We start from the raw sequence: 20,023 nt of genomic DNA, 5'->3' as shown, positions 1-20,023 counted from the left end.
ATCCTCCCACCTCTGCCTCTCAAGTAGCTGGGATTACAAGTGTGCACCACCATGCCCAGCTAATTTTATTATTTTTGGTAGAGACGGGGTTTCACCATGTTGGCCAGGCTGGTCTCCAACTCCATGGGAGGACTTTTAAAAATCCACTCTAGCTGTTACGAAGGAACACACTGGAGGGTCCAGAGAGGAAGGAGGGAGGCCAGTTAGGAAACTGTTATAGTAGTTCAGGTAACAGACCGTGGTGGCAGGGACTGAGATGTGTTTGGAGATAGAACTGACAGGACTTGGTGACTGACCTGACGAGGGAGGAGGCAGTTTTGGCAGACTGTGAGGAGTCTCAAATGCCAGTCTTTGGAGTTTTTGTCTTTTAGGCAATGATGGAGGTGTAAGAGTGGGTTGTTTTTTTTTTTTGTGACAGTAAGAGATTAATAATGTTTGCTTTTTACTTTCACTTTCTCCCCCTCCTTTAGAATTAAAAAGAATTTATAAACAATTTACTACAGCATATTCTTTTGCTCTTCTGTTTTCCAAATGAATAAAACACCAGTATCTATGATCTTAACTAGAGTTTGATTTCCTGCTCACTCTGTAACCAAGTCGATTGACTGAGAATATCCTCAAAAATTGTTTTTTTTCAGTCTAATTTTATAAGGCAAAAAGAGCATAGCTTCACTTACATCTTAGAACATTGTGAAGTCAATATTAACTTCGCTGAATGTTTCAGTTTGAATTTAATGTGCTTATGATGCCATTGCAGATTGCTATCATCAGGAATCGAACATGCGTTAGCCTTTCAATATATCAATTATAAGGCATAAGAGTTCAACTGCAGCAGTTTAATCCTTTAACTACCCATCATCTAAAACTTACTGAAGGAGTTGAATTAAGCTTCAAGGATGTAGGGTGGCTATTTTTGCAGACTAAGCAAACAATAGTTGAAATTTGATGCCCTTGATGGAAATGGATGGAGTCTGTCAATTCTGCATATACATTCAGCAAAGTACTGACATTAAAACATTTATTCTTGTTCTGAGTGCATGTTCTACTCCATCCTCTCAAAGAATTGCTTTTCCTCCATTCATTAAAAAAGCTCAGGACTTGGCTTTGTCTCATTTTAAATTCCCATATATTACATTGTTGGATGTCACTTTGTTGTGCTTTTTTCTTTTGGCAGGTCCTCATCTCTCTGATCCTGTTTCCCATCCTCTCTTTACCCTTGATGAAGATAAAATTCCTGGCTAGATACCTTGTAAGATTGTATCTTCATTGTCAAGTGAGATAGAAAAGCTGTGAGGACCACTGAGCCTTACATAAAATGTTTTCTTCTGTGGTGACGCAACACCTAGATTTGTAGCAGTTACTGTCATGATCTGCCAGTTCTTTTTTGCATAACAGTTTCTCAGTCTTTGTGTGAGGCCTTCCCCTACCTTCAGAGGATGCTAAATCAATGTGTGAGGCAGGCTGGAAGTGCCAGGGAATTAATACTGCCCCTGGGAACAGCCCTCAACCCATGACCAATGGGAGTGGGTGAATGGCCTAGCTTTTTTGCCCCTTGGTGGTGGTAGTGAGGGGGCGGCGGGGGGTGTTGTGGGGCAACTGTAAGAATAGTGTTCTATGCAATCTCCCAGAGGTCCTCAGTGAGGTTGAGTCCTAGTTCCCATACCAGCAACTTCTTCCTTAATATACAGTTTCATGGTTTTTGTTTTTTGTTTTTGCATTTTTCACTCTCCTACTTCCTGAACTGGTATATTCCGGGTTTACCTCTTAAAAAAATGACCTGCACTAAGCACTAAAATTCTTTCTCAAGGCTGTTTGTGGGACTCAACAAGTTAAGACCCTAGTACTGATGGTTTTTCAGAAAGTCTATGTCTAACTAGCTCACAATGATATCCAAGCTATCAGCTCTCTGGCTTTATTTTGTCCAGCCTTAGTTCTATGTGAAACAAGTCTACTCTGCCTCCTGACTGACTGGACTTAGTGTATTTAGTGGTAACTTTCCAAAAGGTGGTTTCATGGTAATCCTGGCCACATCCACCATTTGCTAAGAGGCTGTGTACCTTCTAGAAGAGCCAGCTGATAAATGGCCAAGCAGATGGAGATGAAATATCACCTTTACTGCTAATTAAGATGATATTGCAGAACATGGCTTACTGCTGTGGGCAAGCAAGCTTCTTAATACTGAGCCCCCAAATTAGGCACTTATTTATATACATAGTCAGACAGTGTTGGACAACTCTAGTCATCCAAATGCATGGGGCAGACCCTTCCACTCTGATGTTTATACAATGGTGGAGCAGAACAGGCTGTGTTCTCTCTGCAGACAGGCAAATCCCAAAGAAAAAAAGGAGGAAGGGACTGAAGCACAGATGCTAGTTCCTGTCCTTTAAATTTCTAGTCAGAAAATTCACTCCTTCTGTCTGGTAGAAGTGAAAGAGGGAGCAGAGAGAAACCAAGAATGTTATGTAATGGATTCCCTTTCTCGTAGAAGCAAAATACTTTGGAAAATGAGTTTCCCCTTTTCCAACACTCCTCAGGTTTTTGTTCTCTTTGCTCATTGGGCTTACCCACTAAGCTAAGGCCAACCAAGAGTGTGACCATTTCCTTTGCGGGAGGTCTATCAGGACAGTGCTGCTCCCACCTTCAGGAGTGCATCTCCCACCACCCCCACCCAAATGGCAACTACTCTTTGTGTATTCTCCTAGGACTGGTGGTGAAGAATGTAGCTATTGCTCTCAGAAGGCAATTCATTGATGGAAGTAATTCCAGGGCCATGCTGAACCCCAGCTGAAAGTTCCTAATTTCATCTTCCATTCCTAATTATGTCTAAACATGTTCACAATAGTGTATCAGAGGTTCTGCAAAGAGATAATATGGCAATGTAAAGTTGCTTCAATAAAAAACATTTTGGTAAAAATTGATGTTTCAAATTTAAAAACAATCTTGACCATTGTGAATCTCTCAGGGAGAAATTAAAATACAAAGATTGGATTCTCTTGTCTGAGTTAAAGTTAGAAGACATCAGAGTCTAAAATTCATCCTTCCCAATTTCTTATTCTGCTCATTCTGAACTAGATTCTTGATGCTGGGATGCACTGTGGTTTCTTCCAGCAGCCTGGAGAGTGTCTCATTAGAATTGCTAGTGTGGCTTTCTTCTGGAATTGGAACTTGAAGTTAAACACAAAGTTTCTGGTATATCTCACTTTCAAAAGAGTATCATGAAAGCACTAACCGGCAACAAAATTTAACAAAAGAAAACGAATCAATTCCAAGATCTTCAGTAGTAAGACAAAATGATGCTCCCAGAGCTCTGCATTCTCCATAACAGAGACTTAGCGGTATCCTGATTTTGGATTCCCCAGGATGCTAGTCCATCTGTGTGTCACCTGATCTCCTTGATCTCTGAACTTAAACCTGATTGGGGGAATCCTCCTGAAGACGTTAACATGTTTTATCATTCCTGGAGGAAGAATCCACAGATATTTCTCTCAGGGTGACATATGAGACATTTGCATTCTTGCCAAGTTGAGAAATAGGCAATGACGGCAAGCCCAGTTGTGCGGTCTGTTTTGACTCTTTTTTTCCCATTCTGTATTTTCCTTTTGAGCCCTCTCTCTTCAACATCCCCTGATCCAGGGAGTTTGTGCTCTAAATAATGATGGCATAGTTTCCACACTCTCCTGTGTGCTCACTTCCCAGTTCTTTGCCACAGTGGCTCCTGTTGTTGCCTTGGGCTTTGGAATTGCCTCGGCTTGTGAAGGCTGGCTTCTAAGAATAGTTTCCCCTTCATTCCTTCACTTATTTCAGCTGGAAAACATCCTTGGCCTATTCCTGAACTAAAACTGCTGTTGATGTTTCTGCAGCTTGAATCCCTAGGCGTATTGGTTGGAATAAGGCTCGGCTATGATTAATAGAAAACCTTAAATAACTGTGGGAAGGTAGAACTTTATTTCCTTCACATAAATGTGTATTTCAGCATTCTGGGGCTGTACAGTCCTCCAAGGTGTCAGGGATCCAGATTTCTTTGACATTGATGTCTCACCATGCATGACTTCAACCTCACTGCCCCATATGCAGATATCTACATCCTAGGCCACAGGAGGTAGGAAGGGATGAAAAACAAAGCAGAGGGTGCTTATGTCCAGTATCTTAAGGAAGACTCTTGGAAGCTGTCATATGAGACCTCCTGCTTATATCTCATTAGCCACAATTTAGACACGAGTACCCTGAGCTGCAAAAGAAGTGCAGTTCAGGATAACTGAACTTGGAAATGTAATTTTCATTTTAGGTAGTTTTATACCCAACCACACTTTATTATTATTGAAGAAATGGAGGATGGATATTGTGGGCAACTGGACTAGACTAGTTGCACTGGGACCTGGTGAGGACAGACACCTCTGCTGAGCCCTCAGCATATAACCATCCCTTGCTTTCCATCTGTCCAGGTTCCAACAGTACTTCTGCTCCTTTTTTTGGCAGTAGTGGATATGTCCTAGTGCTTGGTTTCTCTCTAGGCCTTTTAGGGAGAAATAGCTGAATTTGTTACAGTATAACTTACTTTTTATGTTGATCCGTTTCCTTCCCTAATGTAAATAGGTCTAATGCTAGTTGTACTTTCTTTTTTTTTTTTAACTTTCTCTCTTTTCTGGGCCGGACATGTGCTTATCTAACATTTGGTTCTAGATTTATCTAATGGGGACTTCAGTTGTGAGAGATAAGTCAGTAGGTTTTGGTCTGCCAAAAGCAACCATTGTCCAAAAAATCTTGGCCGCCCTCACCTTTCTAAGTTAGATAATCTTAACTGGCTTGCATTTTCTAATTGGATTAACAGCTGATCTGAGCTTGGATTCCATTTATCACTGTCATGCCTGGCTCTCTTCTGTTATCTTCCATCTTGTTGCCTTAATTCTGTCTTAATTCTAAAAATTTCTCAGGCACGTTTCCTTTGGGACACAAGAAGCTCTTGTATTCCTATCTATAATTATAGTAACATCTGGAAATTCATCCAATAATTCCTTGAATGTTTTGCTTTCATATTTCCTCTCAAATTGTCCTGACTTTCAGGGTACACTTGGTATCACCGTCCCAGTCTTTAAAGAGCAGTTCCCAGTGGTTTTTATCAAGGAGTCTCTATGTAGCTTAGAGCTACATAGAGTCCTTCGCCAATAGTGGCCTATGCTCTTGCTCCATCTAGGAGTCAGTACAGTTTGCTGAGATTTTGCTTCTATTCTTGTTAGATTTCTTCGGGTCCAAGTTGCCATTTCTGTCCCCAAATGAACCTGAAAACGTTTAGCCACTTAAAAAAACAACTGCTAATATGAATTAAACCCTAAGTACAACATCTTTTCCCTTTTATGTGTTGGTCTGTTCTTCAATTTCATTTTTCCTTTTATATCTATTTGACTTGTTCTCTATCAATTTTTTCTCCAAAAAAGCTTTCTCCTTCCCAATTACTTAGTTTATTGTCTCATTCTTCCATTGCTCCTGTCCTAACACTGAAGCATGCTCTAAAAACCTCTTCAGACTTTCCTTGATGTCCTGAACGAACCTGATTCCTACAGACAGACTGTTGTAGGCACAGTCTAATTGTCTAGACTGCCTCTTTAATCTTTGGTTTTAAAATATTTAACTTAACTGTATCTTTAACTTAGGCATTTTTCATTATAATACAGGCTCCTATATCTCTGTTTGCTTAGTTTTCAATAAAAGCCTTCCATGGTGTCTGCAGAGTGGGAGGGTTAGAAATCTAGAGCTGTGGCCAGAGCCTATGTAATTAACAAATACAGTTGAGTTAGGACCGCATGGTGGGAGGAGGTTGACTCTTGAGTCTCTGGACAGGCAATACGACTCCAAGATGAGTTTTGGGGCATTACCTACACAGACTAGCATTAATAATTGAAAACCAGAGCCTCAGACTCCAGCATTCTGTAGTACATATGCTGCATAAAGAACACACTGTAGGGCTGGGCATAGTGGCTCACTTGAGGTCAGGAGTTTGAGACCAGCCTGGCCAACATGGTGAAACCCCATCTCTACTAAAAATACAAAAATTAGTCAGGCGTGGTGGTGGGTGCCTGCAGTCTCAGCTACTCAGGAGGCTGAGGTGGAAGAATCGCTTGAGTCCGGGAGGGGGAGGTTGCAGTGAGCCAAGATTGCACCATTGCACTCCAGCCTGGGAGACAGAGTGACACTCCAACTCAAAAATAGAAAAGTAAAAAATAAAAATAAAAACCCACTGTAAAGAAAGGTCAGAAAGGCCTTTAGAAGGGTGATTAGGCCAGGAGGGCAGCCCTCATGGATGGGATTAATGACCTTATAAAAGGGTTTGCTATAATTTCAATGTTTTGATGTTCCCTCCAAAATTCCTGTTGAAACTTAATTCTTGCTGCAACAGTGTTATGAAGTGGGGCCTTCAGAAGGGTGATCAGGCCATGAGGGCAGAGGCCTCATCACTGGGATTGATGACCTTACAAAAGGGCTGGAGGGAACTAGTTAGGCCCTTTTGTCTTTCCATCCTTTTGTCCTGTGAGGACACAGCCTTTGTCCCCTCTGGAGGATGCAGTATTCAAGGTGCCATCTTGGAAATAGAGACTGGGCTCTCGAACTGGACACTAAACTAAGATCATGGACCTCCCAGCCTCCAGAACTGTGAGAAAAAAATCTAATTGTTTATAAATTACCCAGTCTCAGGTATTCTGTTATAGTAGCAGAAATGGATGGAGACAATGAATGATAATGGAACATGTTAAATAATATAAAGAAGATACAATCATCCAAATCCAGAAAGCAAGACAACTAATCCAATTGCTTTAACAAATAAGTGGCGTTTAAAAAAAACTGTGAATTGTTATAGATTAAAAGACCCTTAAGAACCACACTAACCAAATATAGTGCATGGATCTCACTTGGAACCTGATTAAACAAACCAACTGAAAAAAGACTTTTTTTTTTTTTTTTTGAGATGGAGTCTTGCTCTGTCACCCAGGCTGGAGTGCAGTGGCGCGATCTCAACTCACTGCAAAACTCCACCTCCCAGGTTCAAGCAATTCTCCTGCCTCAGCCTCCTGAGTAGCTGGGATTACAGGTGCCCACGACCACACCTGGCTAATTTTTGTATTTTTAGTAGACACGGGGTTTCAGCATGTTGCCCGGGCTGGTCTCAAACTCCTGACCTCGTGATCCGCCCACCTTGGCCTCCCAAAGTGCTGGGATTACAGGTGTGAGCCACCGTGCCTGGCTGAAAAAAGACATTTTAAAAAACTTTTAATTTTGAAATAATTTCAGACTTTCAGAAAAGTTGCCATAGTACAAAGAATCTCCACATACTTTTACCTAGATTCCCTAAATGTTAACATCTTGCCATGTTTACTTCATTATTCTGTATATACCCTTGTTAGTTTTTTGGGAGTAAGTTGCAAACAAAATGCTCCTTTACCCCTAAATACTTCAGTGTGTGTATGAATATTTCCTGAAAACAAAGACATTCTCATCCCACAGTACAGTTATCAAAATCTGGAAATTAACAACAATACCATAACATTTACTACAAATCTTATTCAAATTTTGCCAGTTGTCCTGCTAATGTCTTTTGTAGCAAAAGAAAAACTTTTTTTTCTTGGTCTAGCATCCAATCCAGGATCATGCTATGCTATCTTTAGCCACCTTTAATCTGAAATAGTTTTTCAGTCTTTGTTTTTTATGATGTTAAAATTTTTGAAGAGTAAAGGCCAATTATTTTGTAGAATGTCCTTCAAATTTGGATTTTTTTTTTTTTTCCTTTTTTTGAGACAGAGTCTTGGTCTGTTGCCCAGGCTGAACTGCAGTGGTGTGATCTCGGCTCACTGCAAATTTTGCCTCCTGGATTCAAGCGATTCTTGTGCTTCAGCCTCCCGAGTAGCTGGGACTATAGGTGCATGCCACCATGCCTGGCTAATCTGTGTATTTTTGGTAGAGATGGGGTTTTGCCACGTTGGCCAGGCTGATCTTGAACTCCTGACCTCCTGTGATCCTCTGCCTTGGCCTCCCAAAGTGCTGGGATTACAGATATAAGCTACTGTGCCCAGCCTCAAACTTGGATTTGACTGTTTCTTCATTATATCCAAATTATGCATTTTTGGTATAAATCTACAAAAGTGATATTCTGCCCTCCTCAGTACATCTTATCAGGAGGCATATAATATTCATCAGTAATGAAACTGATAATATTGTAAACATACATTTTGAGACAAGTGGGAAACACTGAAAACAGATGATATTAAGTTAATGTTAATTTTTTTTAGGTGTCATAATGGTATTGTGGTTATGTTTTTAAAAAATGGCATTTAAATGTTAGTGACATACAAATTGCAGGGAAAAGTGAAGTTAACTGGCTTGATGTCTATTTCTAGGGAATTTGGCCACCCTAGGCAGAAAGCGGTAATAACACAGTCAGCTCTTGATTGTTCTAATATAATGGCCAATTTGCATATTATCCAGGTCTTTAACCATTTCTTCTTTCTTCTGTGGCTTTTCTTTTAGTCATTACATTTACAGCTCACCCAATATAGTACAGAAGGGACATTCAAATTTTGCAACTTGTTGGATGAAGAAGGTCCTTGGGGAGGAGACTGAAACTACTGATTGAAAAATCAGGTTTATAAATAATTTGAACATTTCATTTCTTTGTAATTGACATATCCTTCTATATATAATTATGAGTTTAATGAAATGAGATAATTTAAGATGATCACACAATAAAACTTTATAGCCAAAATACAAAGTCTTCATCTTATTTTCCTACTTCATTTTTTTTTCATGTTCTTAATAAGTGCATTTTTCTACTTTATTTTTTGAAAAGAACATTCATTTTTGAAAAGTTTATTTCACCAAGGACCAATCTTTTGTTGATGTTCAAATTTAAATTATTCTTTCATATCTGTCTCATAGGAGAAAAACATGAAAAATTGCTTCTGTGGTAGTTTCTTCTAGGTTTTCAAGTACTCTTGTAGTAGCAACTGGTTCAAAATACTGCTTTGTTTCAAAGCATACAGTTTAGATGTATCTTCACTGATGATGGGAACATTTTCATTTTGTTCCTGAGCTGTCAGGTCACTTTCACTGTCAGATAGTGTACACAGGAGAGTGTCATTTTCATAGGTTGGAAAATAATACCTGAAAACAACCACAGATACATAGTATTAAATTACCAAACTAATACAGTGTCCAGGTAGCTGAATGTACACATTTACTATAATTTTGCCAGGTATCCTTGCCAACAATTTCATAGCATTTTGCAAAGGCTATACTGGAGACAACTTCTGATTGCTTTCACTTTGACTTTTACTGGCTGACATCAACCTTACCAAATCTACTATCCAGATTTGGTAAACCAAGATCGTGGACCTCCCACCCTCCAGAGTTGCCTCTGGAGTTGTCCGCTGGCCACTTAGCCTCTGCTTGATCATCTATCATGATAAGAAACACACTATCTTCGAAGGTAGCTGACCCCAGTAGTGGGTAGCTCTAGTTGTTTGATACACCTCCTATGAAGCTAAAAATGACATCTTTCTCATTTCTACTCAAAGGTCCTAGTTCTTCCTTATAAGTTAACAAACTTCAAATATAGTTATTTTTTCAAACACAAATTCTTCAAATACTTGAGAATAATAAGCTCTCCCTTGTGTTTTGTTTTCCAGCCTAATTGTTCATTCTTTCTAGGTAATAACAAAAGGAAACACTTATGGAATATAAAGTTTGTTATTCTGGTTCCTTCTCTGAATACATTTTGAAGTTACTTTTGGAATATTACAAATTTTAATTTATATAAGAAGGATCATAAAAACGGTACCCTCACAAGTGTGGGATTTTCTGAAGGAGAAAAACTAGAACTTTCTGGTTAAAGTTCTGGGGGAACTAACTTGACATTCCCTAAGAACAGAAGGAGCTCTGGGCAGCTAGAACCCCACGGCCTCTCAGAGGAGCCCTCGACTGAGGTTATCCAGAACGATTTGAGAACCAGTCCAGAAGGTTCTTGGCAAAGGATACTTGGGAACCAGTCCACAAAGTTCTGGCAAAGGATACGTGGGAATCCAACAACAGATGACCAACTGCTTAATTTTTTCAAGTGCCAATATACAAAATATATACCAAAAGTCCTAGCAGTGTGCAAACTCTGACACAGTAATTTTATTTCTAGGAGTTCAGCTTAATTAAATAATTAGATAAGTGTGCTAAAATGTAGGCATATAGATATTCACTGTATCATTATAATAGCAAAAAGTAAGAAACAACCTAAGTATCTCGCAGAATAGACTATATCCATACAATGGATATTTAGCAACCATTAGAAAGGATGCAACAGATGGATACTGGCTATAGAAAGATATTTACAATATTTTGTTAATAAAATATAATTTAAAAAATCTGTATCTACTTCATCTCTCTACATATGTATCTATCTCCATATCACAAATACTGAAAAATACTTGGTTTCATTTGTAAGAGGGGGATTATTTTAAAAATAAGCATTTTGAATATTTTTACATTTTCCCCCACACTATACTGATGTATACTTTTTATAATAAATATGTATTCCTTTTTTTTCTGTAGGCTTAAAGAAATTAAATAAAGGGACAAAATCAAAGAGTTGGAGTAAAGAAGTGCACATTTGGTTTTGCAGTACGTACTCCAGTTGATCCCACATCTTTCTATCGGGGAGCAGTGAAGTGTGTTTAGTTTCTTCCATGTGAGTTCTTAAGTCTGCTTTGGATTTGAACTTCACATGGCAGCCATAACATCTGCATTGGTGAACTTGCCTCCGAATAAAATTGACCAGTTTCACTTGCTGATAGAAATTTAATCCTGAAAATGACAAAATACAGAATCATTAGACAACTGTTCAGACCCATTTTTTGCACTATTATAATTTCTTAAAGGAGCCACTTATTTTTATTAATCAACCTGAAGAGGTAGTACAATTATAAAGCATAATAATAGATACCAAATAATAACAGCACATATTTACACAGGGCTTATGAGCTAGGCACTATTCTAATAATTTTCCATGTATTAATACATTTAATCTTCATAAAACCCTATCAGATAGGTAGTATCATACCTACATTACATATTAGGAAACTGCCTAGCATCGCATAGATAGCTGTCAGCTGCAAAGCCCATGCTTGACTACTAAGCTAATTATATAAACAATGTATATATATGTCTATAAGAGCAGCAAAGTAACACATCCAAGGACCTAGGAAAGCAGTGACTGAGCTGAGCTGTGAGAAGTAAGTTTTTTACTGTCTTAGATCTATTAGCAAGTCAGTACTTTATGTATGTCTTAATGCCCCAAATCGTTCTATTGTTGTGATACTTAGAATGATACATTGGGTACACCTATAACAAACAATCCTAGCTATACTGCTAAGCAGTGCAGTAGGCATTTACCATACATTATTCACTCCTCATAACATTTTTCTGACCTGAGGCCCAATGTCATAGCCAGTAAGTGCCAGAGCTGGAATCTGAACTCTAGTTTGACTTAAAAATCCATATTCTACTAGCCCCCTCCAATTTATGATATATTATTAACCACTAACTTATATTTCACTTGAAGCACTCATATATGTAGGAAAGAGAAAGAAGGAGTATATGAAACCAAAAACCATATTTGACTATTATGGTTGAGCATCACTGCTTCACAGAGAGTTCTGTCAAGACCATCTATAGAGAGACATGTTTTGGTGGTGCACTCTCCAATCATAGCTACTGAACATAGGCATAGCTTACAGGATGGTTTATAAAAAATGAAGCATCACAGAAAAAAACTTCTGAATCAAACTTACCAAGTTCTGACTTTATTTTGAGAAGATCAAATTCGTGTGCATCCTAAAAAAGGAATGAATACATCTGTAAGCATATGAATTATTTAATCTTTCAGGCTGAAGTTATAAACAGCTTATTCACAGGAGTTTGAGTAGTTTAGAAACTCAGTCTGAGTTCGGTATCTTCTGCTTTTGAAGTCTTCCAAGTCTAACTACTTCCCTCCATACTCAACTTCTTTTTACAGCATAGTCCAAACAAGTCATGTCAATCAGTTAAACCATTATAATTGGGCCGGGCGCGGTGGCTCACGCCTACAATCCCAGCACTTTGGGAGACCGAGGTGGGTGGATCACCTGAGGTCAGGAGTTTGAGACCAGCCTGGCCAACATGGCAAAACCCCGTCTCTACTAAAAATACAAAAATTGGCTGGGTGTGGTGGTGGGTGCCTGTAATCCCAGCTACTCAGGAGGCCGAGGCACGAGAATCGCTTGAACCTAGCAGGCAGAGGTTGCAGTGAGCTGAGATCGTGACACTGCACTCCAGCCTGGGTGACACAGCGAGACTCCATATCAAAGAACAGCAACAACATTATAATTGCTCATAGCTTATATCTATAGTTTTTATAATTTACAATGTATCCATTTTGTGGCCTTCTAAAAATGTAGAAGTCTATGTATGCATTCTGCAGTGTGATAAACGTGTAGGTAAGATATGTTTCTATTGTACTGTGCATTTGGACTAGAATTATGGATATAGGTTCTTTGCCCCACATAGGTAATTTTTACAAATTCTGCTTTTCATTTTATGCTGTCAAATACACTGTTTAAACCTCATAGCTTCTCTTCACTCACACCTTCCTATAAATCACACTTTCTTTTGATTTTTACAATGCACTTATTTTTTGTGTGTTTGTTTGACACCTGCAATTGTCTGTGTAAATGTTTTAACCTACAATCTCACAGATGATAAAGACCATTTAACTCACTGGGATGGCATTTAGTGTAGCACCATATGCAGGATGATTAGGAATTCGTGATGTTATCACTGAAAGTGACCCAGCAGAGGTTAAGGACACCTGTCAAGGATGCCGAAAAGGTAATCCTTACACAGGATAGGCATACTAAGGCTGCCTTCAATACAAAGACATTAAGATATTATGAATTAAATCTAAACACAGGAAATTATACACACATACTAGTGGGAACCTTTTTCAGAGAAACTAAAATCAAGGAAAATGTTTATGGTCTTTTGAGCGCTTTCTAGGCCCTTATTTTACTAAACTAAGAACAGTATTTCTGAATAAGGGTGAGGTGAAAGTGGGTGAAAGTAGAGAATATGGTCCACTATTGGCAGAGGTGGCTGCAGGGAGGGGACGGAGAGATATCAGAATCATCCAGTAATATTTTTCTATTATAATCACCCCTCTGCCCACAAGCTGTGATACTATCATGAATCATTACATGTTCCCCTTCCCTATCCGCCTTGTGCAGCTAAGGATCAGAGGGGCAGGGTGTGTGTCCTCTCTCAGGTATACTGGGGTAAAAAAGGTTTAGAACTGCTAGCTCCAAGCTTCACTATAACATAAAAATGGCATCCAGAAGGGAAAGCCCACACTAGGAATGCTCCCTAGTTTCTTCTCTCCAAATCCTGGCACCTGAAGGAACTGTAGGATCATGCCCTAGCTCCTCTCTACCCACCCTCCTTTTTTCCTATTCCTCCGGGGCCTTTGTAAATGGCAATGTTCTCCCTTCTTGCTCTCCTATTCACCAGCACAAGAAGCACTGGAAAAAAGACTCAGAACCTGTCCCACCTGCTGAGCTAGAATGATCTTGTAAGCATCTCAAAGGTGAGATGGCATCAGTGGTCTGAGAAATCTCACACTAACAAAGAGCTCGGGTCCAGTCAACTGTACTAACTAAATTGCCCTGAGCTCTGGTTCTCCCCAACAGACCTGGCCTGTCTCTTCTGGTTGGAATAATGATTGGGAAACTGAAGTAAAAGCAGATGAGGGTGCAACAATTACTAGCTTTCTCCTGTCAGAATAAAACAAAATTCAAATAAATACAGCTATCTTACCTCCATGTGGACATACAACTTCTCAATTGTTTCTGCTTGCTTTTCACAAAATAAGCAGACTGCCGAGGCAGGGTGTTCTTCCCAATCAGACCAGTCACTGAATTAAAAAAGAAGAGAGAAAATACGGAGATTCCCTTCATTAAGAGAGTATACTACACAGTGACTTGGTATTGCTTTCTCCTTACTAAAAAACCCTGCCAATCTCTTTCAACTCTGACATTTTGGTAAAGACTGTCACATCATATTATGACTCTCTGATATAGCTTTTGAAATTCAAAGCAGCACCATGAAATTAATATACATAGTGAACAGGTGCTGTTCCATTTTCTCCTATTTGCCGTTCTTCTGAGTAGCTATCTCAGTCTACAGTCAGAGGAATGTCGTCCTGAGACAATGAGGTTTAATTTGCAAAGGAGACATATCAGAAAATGTGATGCTCTCTCCCATTAACCACAACCACTGAGTGCACACGCTGTGAGGTGTGATGCCGGGAATGTGTTTCTGCATGACAAATAGTGTATTTTACAAAGGCAAACCGTGTCTCTTTCACGAGGGAAATACTGATTATTTTAAACTGGGCAAGTGTTAAATCTGGCGGTAGACAGGGAACTCAAAAAGGATACAGGATCCCTTTTACCACTTTCCCCGCTCCTTGGCATTTCCCTTTTTGAAATACTACCAACTTCTTATCATTCCCAAACCAGGAAAACTGCCAGGAGGGAAGAGTTGTGGAGACAAGGAACACCCATTCAAATTCAGATGAGAGAATTTCTCATGGCAAGCTCAGAAATGATCACTGATAAGACTCTCAAGATCAACCTAACCCAATTCACACAGAAGCTTCCCTATTAGAAAACAGGAAACATTTTCCTTAACTCTATCCATCCAGGAGGGAGCCACCAGTCCCAGCCCAGGTCATGACTTACTATTTATAACCTTTTGTGTCATTAAAACTTTAACATTCACCCATTAAATATTCCAACTAGTATGTCTTAATGGGAAAGATGTTTTTATTTCAGTCTGGAAGACTCTCTGCCTGAATCTCTATGCATCAAGAAAATTCAGCAAATGGCAGCTCTCTACCTTTGGGCTTTACCTCACTATTAAAATAATAATAATTTAAAATCCTGAGAGAGAAAAAAGGCCAAAAAGCTTTGACTGAAAAGAAGATGAAAACTTAGAAATCCTTTTAGGTTGAAAAGAACATTTCTCAAGCTTATAATTTCAAGCAAAGAAGCTGTGAATGTTTAAAGTTAGTCATCAATGGCCCGAACACAGAACAGGATTAACTTCAATGCAGTTATATTCTCTATTCCAATGACAGCAACATGGAGAGTTCAAAGATCACATCACTTCAAGGTCTGAGCACTAACTGAGCAGGCAAAGCACTTCGGAATGTATTTTTCTCTGAATTATATATTACTTGTGTGTTCAATCAATAGCTTTAATTTAGTTGGAATAACAGTGTCTTTAGGAATTTTTATGTCAAAGTTATTTTGAATTCAAGTTTTTGCCACATTACATGAAGGGATGCATGGCTCAGAGAAGGTATTTTTTTCTTCTTATGTTCCCGCTTCATAATTTAAACCAAACTAAAGCATTGTCTTCTTACTCTTGGAACACTGCAATTAATTAGCAGCAATAACAACTCTTACTCTTCCTGACGGTCCAGCAACTCCCGATCATCTTCCAACTGAACTTCTTCCCACGATTTTCCAAGTTCCTTTGTAGGAAGAACAGAGGGATGAGAGAGATTGGGGGAAAGAGAAGGGAGAGAGTATGTAGAACTTTGAAAAAAATCAAAACCAAAAAAATAAACAAAACCACCCATGTTTAAATGGTTTTGAAACAGTACAAGTAGGATATACAGATGGCCCAACTTATGATGGTTTGATTCAACACTTTTTTTTGACTTAATGACAGTGCAAAAGCAATATGAAGTTGAAACCTTAATGAGATAATTTTTTAGAGAAGCAGCAATATCCTTTCAGTCAAGTTCTTTTCTCTTAAATTTGAACCAGTGTTTCTAAACCCTGAATGAGTATTAGAATATCTGGGATTCTAATGGCCTTTGTTCATTGTTACATTTCCAGAGCCTGGCATACAGTGGGTACTATTACTATAAACTATTTTTTGAGTTGAATTAGAAAGTAGAATTCAATTTGTTAGAAATAAAAAATAAAAAAATACACTTGAGGTCAATTTAGATTCTACCTCAAAAGGTTTTTTTAAGGTGATTAAATGAATGAGTTACTGTCTATAAAGAAATAGTACTAGGCATGAGTAGGTGCTCTAGTACCTACTCAAATCCCTTTTATCCTTTACCATCAGTGGAAAAGTTCCACTCTTTTGGGGCTATGTCTGGCAAGCCTAGTCACAGCATTAGCAAAACTATGGAGTGATGAGTAGGAATGATTTATTTTGGCCCGATTCTTTTGTTCCCCTTGGGCCGTTTCTTCCTCTCTTCTTGCCCTGTCTTCTTTCTATCCAATCTTCCCATTGTGCCATGCAAAAGCAGACAATGTCACAAAGAGAGAGGTAGGAACATTAATGGATATGTTTTCAAGCAGCTAAACTATGGTTAGGATCAAGCCCACCTGACCTGCTACAAGCATGGATAGCTTTGTTGTTCAATATCCTTTTGGAAAAACAAAACCAAAATTCACTCAATTATGGACTCTTTTTCCCCCAAATAAAGGTATTCATCTAGCTAAAAACAAAGAACTATGAGTGCCATTATGATTTAGAGGGAGAAAGAAAATCCATTATTCATCAACTTAATGAGAGGTTTTGAAGCTGTCATTATCTATCAGCTAAATGATGCATACATTTAGATATACAGAGATCTATCATAATGTCATTAGAGATGGTTAATTTGGACTCTATAATGTACTTCCCAGAGTCATCATGAAGTGTCTGAATCTCATTACAGAACACCAAAAATGGCCTCAACACTGCCAACAAGATGCTTGTTAGAAAGTTTGGTAATGAATTAAATCTTTCATGCCTTACTTGGTTTTTCTGTACTTGGACTTAAGGTCATGGTTTTATTGCTGCAAGGTATTACTAAAGTATGGGCCTTCTGTGATTTGATCATTCTGAATGATAAGGGCAATTGTGGCTTGTCAATGAATATTTTGAGCCAAAAGTAACAAAAAATATCTTTCATTGTTAAACTTCTAAACTCAAAGCATTATTTTGCAACTTCCTCAGTGTTAGGTACAATATGTAGAGAGTTATCTAGGCCACACAGCATTAACCACTTACCCTACTTGAGAGGAAAATGAATGTACATGTTTATCAGTATATTAGGAAATAAGCAATTTGCACGTGAAAGTGGCCCAGTTTCCTAGAGTGCTCTGATTTGGTACAGTTAAAGATATGATTTATTATAGAAACAAGATCCAAAGCAAAAAAAAAAAAAAAAAAAAAAAAGCACATAACTCTCTAATTAAGACACTGTGCCTGCTAATGAATCATGTCAGGAAAGCAAAGAATGTAAGAAAAACAAAGTTTGGAAGGCATATCACTAAAGATGTTCAGACACCCCCTCAAACCCCTGCATCAGATGGCTCATGAATAATGAGAGGGTGGAAAAAAACATGGAAAAAAAAGATCCCCTTCACCCATCACACTTCTGCCCTAATACATACACACTTACATGTGCTTACACAAAACTCCACCAGAAACAGAAAGAGAAGTGTTTTAAGTGTAAATAACTTCACTAGAGAAAACTATAAAAAACTATGAAAAATCAGTTAAAAGCTTACTTTTGTTATAAGTGGCTTTGTATACTTTAAGAATAAAAAAATTTAAATCAAGGAATGATAAAAATCATAGCAAAACCAATTCCCTTTAGAAAAACTCAGGGTTTGAAACATGAGCATCGTAGGAATATGTAGCTGAAGCCTTGATGTTAAGCCGTCTGTTGCCCTCTGAGGAAGGGTTATCTGAATGTGAAACTAACTGGCACCTTATCCCCAACCCATCCTCACTACCTGTTGAACTCTTTTGTTTGTGAGAAAACAAAGCAAGAATTTGATGTAGATAATTCAGACTATGCAAAAGACTTTTAATGTTTTTGCAAGTCTGTTACTATTCAGAAACTGATATGAATGATTCAGCACAGAAATTATCTCACCTAAGAAGGAAAATGGAACATGTCAATTTGCTGAGCTCAGAAAGCCAAATGCAGCCTCTCTGTCTATTTGCTCTCCTACTTCTGCTGCCTATTAGAGTGTATCTTGCTACAGATACCCTGGATGTTCCCATCATTGTTGCGCTGGCAGAGTCTATGGCGTTTGAAGTGGAGGTGAGGAGCTCTGTGTGTGAATGACTCAATGACTGCATATATCTGCTATAGGAGAGGTCGAACGCTGAATTTCCATATACCATTACAAAGGGTTCAAACTAACGTGCTTACACGGTGGTTTTCCATACTGACTTCTGAACTCTTTGAAAGTAGTGACTCAAATCAGCCTTTCTATCTACAATATTTTTTCTTTCTCTTCTAGCATCTGGTACCTGGAAGGCACTCAAATGTATGCAGAATGTATGATGTCAATAAAATAGATGTATAAACCCACTACTAATATAACAATTCTATCTTTTGCCCACACTCATGCACTCATGTCAGCCTTCTCCCTCAGAGGGATAACAAGGGAATATCTATCTTTTTTTTTTTTTAATAAAATATTGTCATTATTCATTGTTTAAAATTTTAGAATTTATTGTTCATATTGATTTATTACTCATGTTCTTCACGTTAAATATTATTCTTTAATGAGGTCTGAAATAATACTAAAATGATACTGAGAAGACACTGGCCTTTATTTTTCTCTACCTATACTCTGTTAGTATTTGGGACAGTTTTTTATACACTTGTTCTATATAATATTATACTTTAAATGTATAACAGTATTCCTTCAAATATTCCTAGAATGTTACTAAGCCTGATACCTCTGGTAAGCACCCCTCTAGTTTAGCGCCTGTGTATATCTTTAGTGAAGCCAATAGGCTTCTTCACTCCTTTTCAAAGGTGTTTACATCATTTCCGTAATGCTAAGGCATCAACACATTTTAGGTTTTCATTTTTTGTTAATCATTCTTACAGTTTTTGGTTATTTACCTCAGCAGGAATTTCGCATAGGAATAGGGAATAGAAAATAGGGAATAGGAATAGGAAGTGGAAACGGGCTAGGAAGACGAAGATTGTGGAGCAGAGCCTTAAAGTGCTGATTAAAGTCAGCTTTACTTTGACCTTGGCTCACTTTTTAGTTTATTACAAAAGAGAATAGGCAAGGATGGGAGAATAGATCATTATGAACTCATCACAATTACTTGACCAAAATACCCAACCCAAAGCATAAGATGTAGGTATTAGTCTTGTCTCAATTGTAAAAATGAAGGAAACTGATGCACAGGATAAGTAACTTGCCTTAGCCATGTGACCTTCGGAAAATTAGACTCTCTGTGCCCCAGTCCCCTTACCTGTAAGAGGCTTAATGACAATACCTGTGTCATAAAATTGTGACTTAAATTAAACAATTTAATATAAATACCTAGGATAGTGCCTGCAGATTATAAGTACTCAAATAGCTGCTAATTAAAAAAAAGACTTCTATCAATATGACTCTAAAGTTGTAATTTAATTTTCATTTTGTACGTTGTTAAAGCCCTTACTTTCTCTTGAAACACTTCTCTTAATCTGTAGTCCACGCCACATCAAATCCGTGCCCTGTATGAGCAGCACAATCTGGCATGCTCATCCAGAGATGGCTGGCCCTGGCAGATGATTTCAGTTTTGACAGCTACCCTACTTGATGCCCAGGAAATGAAGTATCATACTTTTCTAAAAGTGCTGGCAGAATAAGAGTGAGCAAATCCCTTGAAGTCACCTCTAAAAGGTGAAAACCTCCAGCTATATAATGTTCTGCTAGTCTCAAGCTCTTGAATATTAGTTTTAAAAGAGCCCCAGAAGGAAGAACTATTAAATTGCTCCTATAGCTAGATGCAGTAGCTGAATATTTCTTAGAGCTAGCACTGAAGTCCACTCCCTATTAGACTGGGCTGGGTCCTGAAGCAGCATTTGCTCTAGGAAGTAATGACTGAGTGATTTCAAGAAAAGATTGAAGAGCTCAAAGGG

At 38.4% G+C, this 20,023-nt stretch overlaps 1 protein-coding gene across 2 annotated transcripts in view; it reads right to left on the bottom strand.

Moving 5' to 3' along the window:
- Positions 1-7,243: 7,243 nt before the first annotated feature.
- Positions 7,244-20,023, bottom strand: part of ZNF277 (zinc finger protein 277) — a 137,770-nt gene continuing 124,990 nt past the window's right edge. Inside the window, exons 8-12 of one of the 2 annotated variants that reach the window (XM_519316.7) lie at positions 15,534-15,601; positions 13,879-13,975; positions 11,823-11,865; positions 10,662-10,836; positions 7,244-9,147 (exon numbers count right to left, since the gene is read on the bottom strand). In XM_519316.7, coding sequence (XP_519316.2) covers positions 8,961-9,147; positions 10,662-10,836; positions 11,823-11,865; positions 13,879-13,975; positions 15,534-15,601 — 570 coding nt within the window. In that variant the 3' untranslated portion in view covers positions 7,244-8,960. The remainder of the gene's footprint in view (positions 9,148-10,661; positions 10,837-11,822; positions 11,866-13,878; positions 13,976-15,533; positions 15,602-20,023) is intronic. The other variant, XM_009453996.4, reaches the window with a different exon arrangement.

This window comes from Pan troglodytes, chromosome 6 (genome assembly GCF_028858775.2).
Source record: "Pan troglodytes isolate AG18354 chromosome 6, NHGRI_mPanTro3-v2.0_pri, whole genome shotgun sequence".
Lineage (NCBI taxonomy): Eukaryota > Metazoa > Chordata > Mammalia > Primates > Hominidae > Pan > Pan troglodytes.
Note: the sequence above shows the minus strand (reverse complement) of the source record. Positions and strands in the feature narration are given on the sequence as shown.